This window comes from Paramacrobiotus metropolitanus, unplaced genomic scaffold (genome assembly GCF_019649055.1).
Source record: "Paramacrobiotus metropolitanus isolate TYO unplaced genomic scaffold, Prichtersi_v1.0 Parri_scaffold0000024, whole genome shotgun sequence".
Lineage (NCBI taxonomy): Eukaryota > Metazoa > Tardigrada > Eutardigrada > Parachela > Macrobiotidae > Paramacrobiotus > Paramacrobiotus metropolitanus.
Window position 1 is genome coordinate 399,133 of NW_026570244.1, and position 11,063 is coordinate 410,195.

At 41.9% G+C, this 11,063-nt stretch overlaps 1 protein-coding gene across 2 annotated transcripts; it reads left to right on the forward strand.

Moving 5' to 3' along the window:
- The first annotated feature begins 5,792 nt into the window (after positions 1–5,792).
- On the forward strand, positions 5,793–7,326 carry LOC129587376 (uncharacterized). Of its 2 annotated transcripts, none has more exons than XM_055481093.1 (3): positions 5,793–5,860; positions 6,401–6,670; positions 7,283–7,326. In XM_055481093.1, exons 1-3 carry the CDS (start codon positions 5,821–5,823, stop codon positions 7,303–7,305), a joined length of 333 nt encoding a protein of 110 aa, XP_055337068.1. In that variant the 5' UTR covers positions 5,793–5,820; the 3' UTR covers positions 7,306–7,326. The 2 variants fall into 2 exon arrangements, with proteins under 2 accessions (XP_055337068.1, XP_055337069.1); XM_055481094.1 differs by lacking the exon at positions 5,793–5,860 and adding an exon at positions 5,959–5,986.
- The last annotated feature ends 3,737 nt before the right edge of the window (positions 7,327–11,063 follow it).

An 11,063-nucleotide genomic window follows, 5' to 3' on the forward strand; every position in this document is an offset into this window, starting at 1 on the left:
TTGTCCAGCTGTCAGCTGGTCACGCTGGCCACTCGCTGCGTGCGGCCGGCTGTGGCTTGGTTATTGGCCGCAATGGCTAATGTAATTATATTATTGCAAGGGCCACGGGAATGCAGTGGCCGTGAAATACACGATTATCCCTTGTCCGTCGGCTGGCCGCATGATGGTACTGGTCGAATGGTGGTTATACTGGGAAAGTGCACCGCTGTTTGCTTGTATCAGGGCTGCGACACCCGGTTAAAAGACGGATAGGTTGAAACGCTGCCCAGTACGGAATATAAGGATAAGCAAACAAAACAAAAGTCTATGGAAATCGGCAGTCTATCCTGGCTGATTGAAGACAGATCGAGTGCAGAACTTCATTGTGCGATACCGAGCAGTACTGTACTGCAGAGAAGGAAGGTACATTTATTAAACAACCGACTGTGATGGTACAAATAGACCGAAGCGAACACCCACGTGTTGAAAAAACACGGCAGATTATCCTACACTTTTAATCTTCATGTTTCATGGTCTTATAAGCTGCTTCTATTTATTCACAAATCCCTGTTTATGATTTTCTACTAGTAGAATTATCTATGCAATATAGTTTATTTTATATAGTTTTTTGGTATTTATTCTGTTTTCATTTCTTGCCCAAATGGTACAGCAATCACTTGAGTAATTCAAGTGCGGGACTGACGGGAGCGACTTGGTCGACAAAAGCCTTGTTAAATTCATAATAAAGAATTCATCGAACCGAATTCATTAATTACCACAGGTATTCGTTGCAGAATTGAATTTACGGTTGTGAGAATTGTAGATTTGTACAGCACTGCTTTCTTAGCGCCATCACCGCGCTTACTGTTAATAAAAATAAATGTACAACAGATAACCTGCACCGTGAAGAAAATGGCCCGGTACATAGCGCCAAAAATGGCATACATACACTAAAACTTTCGCTTTCGAGCTCTCCAAATCACTTTTTTGTAATAACAGCATTTGTTTCCGATTTTAAAATGAATTCCAAAATTTTAAAAAATTATGGGAAAATGCTATGAGCCTGAGATTGCTATGAGCCACTTTCAACTTTATGGCTATGTGTCTTTTACAGCAAAGTTTCAATAAGATCGAATGATAACCACACTTTTGGTACACAACAATGCATGTGAACTTTTCGCTTAGTTCGTCATATCTCGGCAATCAGATATTGCGCGCAAACGGTTTTCAGAACAATGTATTCAAATCATTTAGCTTTAAAGCTAATATAAAGTATTACAAAAAAGTGATTCGGAGTGCGCGAAAGCAAAAGTTTTAGTGTATGTTTCACATTTTTGACGCTATGTACCGGGCCACTTTCCTTAACGCAAGAAATTAATCATCGGGCTTATACCAAGTGGCTGAACAAATTGGCCCTCGCCGTTTTCGGTTTATTTCATACGAACCATTTCATACGCACCTGAAACTGTTAAGACTCATGCGACAGAGAATTGTATTGGCTACTCAGAACATCTAAAATTTGTTTTCGGGAAATTAGGCTTTGCAGGTCAAAAATGGTACGAAATGAAGTTGTGTAAATATTTATTGCTTTCCAAGCTGAATTGGGAATCTAGTGTCATTTCGTTCCCATACGCAATATTTGAATTTACCTAACTGTTTTTAGCAAGAGAGCAACAGTGTCAGTTTTAACAGAAAAATTTTATTGGCATGGTGCTTGCGCCGGTGGAGCTTTACCGTCAAGCGCATTGTGTTCCTTGACGAAAAAGATAAGTTTTTTATCTGGTTCGTCGTAGTTATTTGTGTTAAGTCCAATTTTTGGCTGCATGACAGGCCGCAACGCAAAATGGCGGTTTGGTTGGATAATGTAGCGAAGATACTGGCTCTGCAGAAACGGGCGTGATCTGGATCAGTTCCTTACGCATTAAATTTTATGATGGAATTAATTTTCGAAAGGTCTGTCTGTGGATTTTATGAGAATTTAAGCGCATGGGGCCTCAGCTCTTCACTGTCACTGCGCACGGTCACTGAAAAACCGCCGTTCTAAACACTAAACTAACAGAAAACAGTCCCTCCATCAGAAATTGTACGTCGATTTTCGCTAACCTATTCAGCCAAAAAAAGACTTTTTAATTTAAAATTAGGGAAATTCGAAATTTTCTCTCCGGCACACCTCTACAGAGTAACTACACCCAGAAAGTCAAACCGGTACTGTATACATATTTTTTGATATAGTTTAAGCGGTTCTGTTTTATTGTATACACGGTGTACCCATTGAGGTCAAAACTAAAGTTTGGAACATAATTTAGTTTATCCATAAGTATTGTAGAAGTAAGGACTGAATGTATAATAAAGTGCTGATTTTCGGCATGATTATTGCCTTCTCCGGTATGTTAAAATTCTCACACTTTTCGTTAGGAAATTCTCAGGAGTGTAAACGAATTTCTCACCAAATGGTAGTTATCGCAAGTACTGCCAGTTAGCCATAAGAGTACCACATTAATCTGCACCAACAATACTCGCATCCGTCACAAGCAAACAAACAAACAGGCTTCTGTAGAAAAGATAGATCTGTGCGAAGCAGCCGCTGCCCGGCAATCGCAGCTAATGGGAAACTCGCATACGCAACTCGGCAGCACTATACACTGGAATCTTCGGGATGCGGAACTGCTTTGCCCGGGGCCAGTTGCGCCGGTTTCTCGGGGACGGGCGGCGGAGTGGCGGAGGCGCTGCGTGGACTGACCGACGAGTCGGAGCGCTTGCTCAGCGCCGGCGAATCGCGTCGCAACGTTCCCGAGCCGACGCTCTTGGGAGGGAGGTCCAGGAGCCCCGGGAAGAGCTCCTCCGGCAGCGGCGGCTTCTCCGGCGCCAACGGGACGATGGTCTCCAACGTCTTACGCCGATTCAAAGTTCCTGTCATGGTCAATGTAGCGTTACGGCGGTTACGGCCATCACGGATTGTCCTGTCCTTTCTCCGCAGGTAGACATCCACGCCACGGTGGGTTAAACAGCATTGTCTGCCGCGGGTTGGTATCAGCGGGTGTACCTGCAAAATTAGAACCGAGGGGACATCACACACGACAGCCCGTCGCCCCGATGGTTGCACGACCTTCGCCTGGAAGCGCGGCACGTGCCTCGCTTGGGACGTAACTTGTGTAGACACGGTGGCAGCGTGTCACGTAAAGGCAACCTCCACTAATGCAGGAGCAGCTACAGCGCAACCGGAAGAGAAGAAAGCGAGACTGTATTCTTATTTAGTTGGACTTTACATCTTCGCACCAATCGCGTTTGAAACAATGGGACCATGGGGACCGTCGGCTATCGCGATTGTTCTAGAGCTTGGTAAAAGACTTCAGCAACATACTGTAGAATTCCGCTCCCACGAATTTCTGCGACAACGATTATCTCAGGAAATTCAGAGAGGAACGCGGCATCTGTATAAGGAACCGTGGGCGACCTTACCTTTCAATATGTCTCAATTTTTCTTATGTTTTCTCGTGCTTCTTTGTTTTCTGACAATGTCTTACGAGTTTTCTTGCGACTTGTCTCAAATATCTACGTTACCCCAACCGATCGCATGCGCGAAATGGTCGTAGCGACGGGTCACCTGGCTAAGTACGGTGTAAAATTCGGAAAGTACAGTACTACAATGTGGCACGCGCCAAAATAATTCTATACAGAGTCTAAACGCACTTGACGCTCGGGTACTAACCGGTCACCGGGGTCTCCTGGATGCTAATTAAACAGGCGCCACATGAATTCGCCTGGTCACATGCGCCTTCTACCACGTTTTCGTTTTCGAAACCGTTTTCGAAACAACCAGCCGAACAAAGCAATCGCTGTGTTTTATATTGGCTATAGTTGAAAACGTACAGTTGTTTTAGTAGTGCAGAGTAAGTAATAACCGGCAGCCAGCAGATATATTTTTCGATTAAGGAATGTTGCACACTACTGTCAGCAGTTATGTATCTTGTTAATAACCCTGTTCTCTAAATCGTAAAACATGCTTACGCATTTTATTAAATTCCCGGTATAGTGATGTATTCCCGGTCTCGTTTGTGTACATGAATCTTTACATCATCAGAAAATTGCCTGCCAGCGAGTTGCACAGCAGCGCCTACAAACAGTTGGCGAGAACACCACTGGAAACCGAGAATTGGCCGAAAAATGCACCGATGGGGGAAATCGAACCCCGGCTACGTCGTTGGATCCGCGTAGGCAGTACCACTGCACCACGGCGCAATACGTTGAAATCCTTGAAAGACTTGATCGCTGTACGTGAGCCACTTCTCTGCTCACACCCCCTTTGCAGCTTTCGCTACGTCCTCGTAGTGAGCCTAAGCGATCCTTCAAGCAGCGGCTCCGGCTCACCGCATCCTCACCGTTCGAGGTTTTGCTACGTTCCTCCGCTTTTGAGGTTGGCACACGAAGTCGCACTCGGGACTCGAGAGGTTGGGTTCGAACCACGATCTGCTACCATAAAACCAGGGCGCTGTCCACTGGAAACCGAGATACGGCTGAAAAAGGCGCCGATGGGGGAATTGAACCGCGGCTATGTCGCTAGATCCGCGTAGGCAGTACCACCGCAGCACGGCGCAATACGTTGAAATCCTTTGAAAGACTTTGTCGCTGTACTTCAGCCGCTTCTCTCCCTCACAGGCGCATCTTTCGAAGCCAAAACACACCTGTGGCACAGTTCGTACCAAAGAAAAAAAAGTGAATCATTTTTTCGCTCCTTGTAGTCACAGTAGACATCTGTATACATGCTGTAGACACCCTGTAGACCTATCGGTAGTCACCTGGTTTCTTAGGATGTATACAGCGTGTCTAACGGTGTTTACAGGTTGTCTACGGATGTCTGGCTCGCTGTATAGGCAGCCCTTCTCAGGTTCATCTCGATACTCTGCCTGTATACACCGGTAGTCACTTGTAGACAGCCCGTAGACACCATTGTATACATACTGTAGTCACCTGGTTTCTTAGGTTTTCTTAGGATGTATACCTAGGTCGTCTACAGGGTGTCTACAGGTTGTCTACAGATGACTACAGTGACTACAAGAAGGAAAAAAACGTTCCAGTTTTTTTCTTTGGTACGAAACGTTCCATATATACGGCACTGATCGGTGGCTTTGAAGTTTTCGAGCGAAGAATACCAGTTTTTCAATTCGGTTTTCCCACTCATTCTGGCAACTGGCGTTGCTGTGTTAACGTTGTTTTACTAGAAAATTTTAGTATATATGCAATCTGGTGACCACTGTACGAAAACGTCAACGTAAGTTTTAAAGTGATCAAATCTTTGCAAAGTCGAAGTAACCATAGAGCACAGCTCTGATAATATTATGCGCATTCGAGCGGTATAAACTATAAACGCGTGAAACATTACCGGCGGATACTGCGCGTATTGTGCAGCAAATTATTACGCTAACCTCAAACACTTCCGGTGTAATAAAATTATGCGAGTGCAGTACACTGGGTACAGCGCTCGAGTATTGCTTATTTTGTGCGGTTATTATGTTACGCAGACCAAGATGATTCGATCAGCAAACCACGCTGGCTGGAAAACAGCAGCATATCAGATAATTGTGTTGTGCTGTACGTCCGCAGTCCGCCGCGGTATAATTATGTTTATAATGCGTTACAGCGTTCACGCATACTCGCACCGCACAGGCGCACTTTGCCGTTTCACGATAAGAATGCCGAGAAATCACTCTGCCGACGGAAATAAGCGCCCGAGGCGGCCGAATACGTCCGCGACCAGTCATTCGACGCTGGTGCATAAGAAACGATCGGCTTTTACTTTCTACGTTAATTTGCAGCCTGGAGATATTTTTTATACTAGCAGCCATGTGTATGTTATGTGCCGTTCCGTCTCGCGCTAACTGGGGTAATTAATTCTTCGTTGAACTGCATTCCACAAGAGCGATGCTGTCATCTATATATCACATATATGCCAGCATCGTCCTTGTAAAATCCGTATAAAGATCTCTACAATATATGTATAATATTATATGTATGTATATAAATATATGTATAGGTATATATATTATGCACACGTGTATATAGATGTACATGTATACTGTATATAGTATATAAGGGGAATTCAACTGCTGAGGCAGGCACTCCCTGAACTTGCTGCCGTCAGCCGGCTGGAGTTGTACGTTGGGGCTAAACATGGTGCTTGTGTACCGCGCCTGATTTAACCGTATGTAATACCGTAACGTCACACTCCAGGCGGGTGACGGCATCAAGAACAGGGAGTGCTGGCCTCAGCAGCTAAATTCCTCCTATATGTATATATACGTGTATGTACATTTATATATATATGTCTACGTATTATGCACAACGGAAATGGAACCGATATTATACAGACGATAACTGTCAACGCTGTACCGGTAAATACCGGTAACCGATGCTGTTATTGCAGCAATGGGTAAGGAGCTATCCAGCCGGGCCATGAACTTCAGTTTGACGCCGTTTCCGGAAGACGGCGCCGAACCTATGGTGGACGGGACATGTTTATCGTGGGAAGACATTACCCGGCTGGCGCTCCTCATCCTGCTGTTGACGGTGCTGGTGGGACTGCGCGTCTACCAACTGCTGATGGAGCTTAAACGGTTGGAGCTCACCGTCCGATCAAACGGGGACTGGCTTAGCGGACGACCAGCAGTCTCTAACAACGCCATGCCCTTCAAAGGTAAGCCTCTGCTGTAGAACTACACCGGTAGCTTGCAATCGGAAGTGGCTACTGTCCAGAAGCAAGACCTACGAGGAAGGTGCATCTTCCAGCGATAGACCGACCTCAGACGACCATCAATCGATAGCCGTGCAGGTTGGGCACGCTGCCAGCCGGCCATGGACGAGTCTTAGTGCAAAATCTGTAAAACGCTACCCAGTAGTTTGGCATTGTTTATTGCTAGAAAACCTAGCTTTTATAAGCACATCTTTCGGGAGGGTTTTAATTTAATTTACTGCTTTTAACCTATAAGGTTTGCTGCAGAGGTTAATAATTATTACAATTCTATCGCGCTTAAGCATCGCTGGCGATTTTGCTCACCCGGCCATGTTGCCCCAGCACGGGCCCGGCTATCGATTGATGCTACCGCTAAACGCGGTCTGTCAATGGAAGGTACATGTTCATCGTTTGGCAGCCCATTACTTCGTGACCTTTGCATAAAAGTAATAAAAAAAAACATGAAGAACGGCTGAAATTAAGCCACCGTTGTTGAAAAGGTATAACAGTACGACTGCGTATACGTAGCATAATTAATATAGTTTTGAAAATAACCGGAAACTAATTATCTTGTAGCTCCTGGACACCCGGGCAAGTGAAGGCCGAAAGGGACTCGCTGGCTGATTAAACGACTGCCCAGCCGGCTCGGCCAGGGTCAAAAAGAGGGAGGAATTTTGAGAGGAGGAATTTCGTGGTCAAAAGAGGGAGGAATTTTTTCGAAGTTCAAATGAAGTACTTAGGGACCTCGAACCCAGGTCACCGAGGTCGCCACCGAGGTTTTCTCATTGAGCGGGCGAACGAAGCGGGCCTGCGTTTCTAATTCAAGACATGTTGAGGGTTCGACGAAACGGAAGTTCCAGTGACCTTTAGGTCGCCACGTGACCTTTGGATTGCCACCGATTTTCATGGTGATTCCTGTACACTTTGACATTCCGAAGTACTCTGAACTGAAGTACTCGGGGACCTCGCACTGGGCCCCCGAGGTCGCCATCACGACATGTACCATATATACACAGTGTGATGTGCTGAATGGAATTAAGGTACTCGGGGACCATCGAACCCGGGTCCCTGAGGTCGCCACTACGATATGTACTACCTATACACAGGTTGCTATGCTGAGTCTAACTGAAGTGCTGGGGGTTCTCGGACCCGCGTCCCCCAAGTCGCCACCACGATATATATTTTATAGAAGTATGCATACTAGTTGATGTGATTTATCAACCACTGCTGGAGGAAGTAGAAACCGAGAATATTTCTAAATATTCATAAATGTTTCTAATTTTTTTCGCTAATATTTCTTATTATATTTCCACATATTCCTAAATATATTTCTTAATATTCCAGATATTTTTCAATATATTCCTGACATTATTTCAACATATATTTTCATAGTAAAAAGTATATCTGCAAATACGTCTTAACACATTTCTGAATTTAGTTTTGATTATTCTAATATTAAACTTTGGTATTTCTGCACGCATTTCTGCACATATTTCTACAATTTCTAAATATTTCTTAATACTTCTAAATATAATATTTCTAAATATTTTGATTATTCCAAAATATTTCTACATATTTTTTCAATAGTTCTCTTTAATCCTATGAATATTTTTTTGTTATATATTTTAACATTTTTCTAAATTTATTTTTAAAATGTAAATATATTTCTAGATATTTCAGAAAATACTAATTGGTATTTTTCGATAGGTTCGGATATATATAATTATTTCTTGATACAATACTGAATGTTTCATAAATATACTAATTATGTTATTACTTTTTAAATATTTCTACTTCTTTTAAAACATTTTAAAATATTTCTACTTCTTACTTGCTCTACCATTTTGTATTACATAAAACGAAAACTTTGAAATCCTGATTACAGTGTTGAGAATAATTGAAAATTAAAATACCGTTAACATAAAACTCGTTAATAAAACCAGGTTTTCAAAAACCGTTAAAATACCTAAATTTCAAAGTATTAAAATCCATGGCATGTCGAATTATATCTAACCAGAACCTCTACGTTTCTATCCCTGCTGATTTTGTTCTAAACAAATTACTTTATGTAATGCTACTGTAGAGATAAATTCGAACACCACTTTCAGAATGAATTTCTTAATGGTTACCGCAAGCTTTCGATCATAAATTCATAAATTCATATTCCTTTATCTGCGGATGACACGTTGTAACATAACTACACATGACACAATGTTTCGTAATGTGCCGGTTTGTTTTAAAACTCATTGAAATCTTATACAATGTGTAGTATCTCCTACCCGAGTAGTATAAGGTCTCATACACCCCCCTTAGGACAAGCGGGCTGCGGTTTCAAATTTAAAATGTATAAGGAAACGAATGCGTTAAGCATTTACACGTAAGTGCCGAAGCTGCAGAATCAGCCTAGCAGATAGGGCTTTTAGTTGCAGATCTAAATTTTATTATGAACCATCTTGTTACAATCGTACATGTAAATGCGCATAAGTATGTGAACCGTTTTCATACCAAACAACTGATCTAGCAATTTTTTTTCATAAACACATTACAGGCATCGAAAAAAATTATTCTTAAGCTTGGAAAGATTTCCAAAAATTTGGTTCCGTCACTTCCGCGTGAAATCTTACCGATCAGTTGTTGCGCACAAAAAAACGCGTTCACGCTCGTGTACGGACAACCACTAAATTTGCACGGTTTTTTAAAATTATTTTAAAGCACTATGGAGGAATGATTGACATCTCATTGTATAACTTCAGTACACAGCACCATCAAAGTTTTGTTGTCGGAGTTTTGCATACATCGTACGTTCTTCCCAGTATCGCGCGTTTCCAATTGATTTTGACTATATTGTTTTTTTAAAAGATGCAAAATTATCCAAGAATAATATGCAATTAATTATAATTTCTGTTTCAAAAATTAACTGCATACTGCTTTCAAAATAACTGCCTTCAAATTAAAAAGGAAAATTTAGGAATCCGTTCGAAAGTCCGAATTCAAATTTTAATTGAACGGGCAAATACAACTTTTTTCAAAAATATTTTTAGTTAAAATGATTTTGATTTTGGCAGTAATTGCAAAGTTAAGAGAAACATTTTAATTTCCTTTTAAAAATCATGAATTACTTTCATATTTCGGATTTTTAAAATAAAAAATAATTAAACAGCCAGAAGATTTTTAGGATTTTCATTTACTTTTATTCGAGCGAGTTTTATCTCATTTTTTATTCATCACTTAACACAGTGAGTTAAGTTCTATTGCGAATCGCTTTTCATCATTTGTTAACTTATCCTGTGCAGATGGATGCATATGAAATATATAGGAGAATAAATTCATTGGAACCGATATATATATACCCGGTATATTATATACAGAACACTCTGAGAACAGTATATCTATACGAGGATGCACGCAGTCAAACCGACAGTAAATTTTTTGAGCGAGACCAACCGACAACCGTGCACATAGTGCAAGCGACTGCCAACCATCCACGGATGGCTGTCACCTGTACCACGCATACAGTGCAAACGATACCAAGCCCTTTCACGGGTGGCTGTTATATGAAAAATAATCCACTTGTGAGCGTGGTTGTCGGTTGGTCTCGCTGAAAAAATTTACTGTCGGTTCGACTGCACGCATACTCGTATAGAGATTGAGAACGCATAGATGTGAACTTGTAGACACGATGTGAACTAGCCTAGCGGATCTAATATTAAGAAATATCTAGAAATATTTAAAAGTTGTAGAGATACGTACAGAAATATCAGAAAACATAATTTTGGAATAATCAACAATTCATTCAGAAATGTGTTAAAACATAATTGTAGATTCGAGGGACGCGGTTCCGAGGTCCCGGAGCACCTCAGCTCGACTTAGCATAGCAAACAGTGAATATATGTTACATATGGTAGTGGCAACCTCTGGGACTTGGGTTCGGTGGTCCCCGGGGACTTTAATTCCACTCAGCACATCACACTGTGCATATATGGTACATGTCGTGATGGCGACCTCGGGGACCCAATTCGAGGTCCCCGAGTACTTTAGTTCGACTCAGCATGTCAAAGTGTATAGGAATCACCATGAAAATCGGTGGCAATCCAAAGGTCAAGTGGCGACCTAAAGGTCACTGGAACTTCCGTTTCGTCGAACCCTCAACATGTCTTGAATTAGAAACGCAGGCCCGCTTCGTTCGCCCGCTCAATGAGAAAACCTCGGTGGCGACCTCTATGAAAATATATGTTGAAATAATGTCAGGAATATATTGAAAAATATCTGGAATATTAAGAAATATATTTAGGAATATGTGGAAATATAATAAGAAATATTAGCGAAAAAAATTAGAAACATTTATGAATATTTAGAA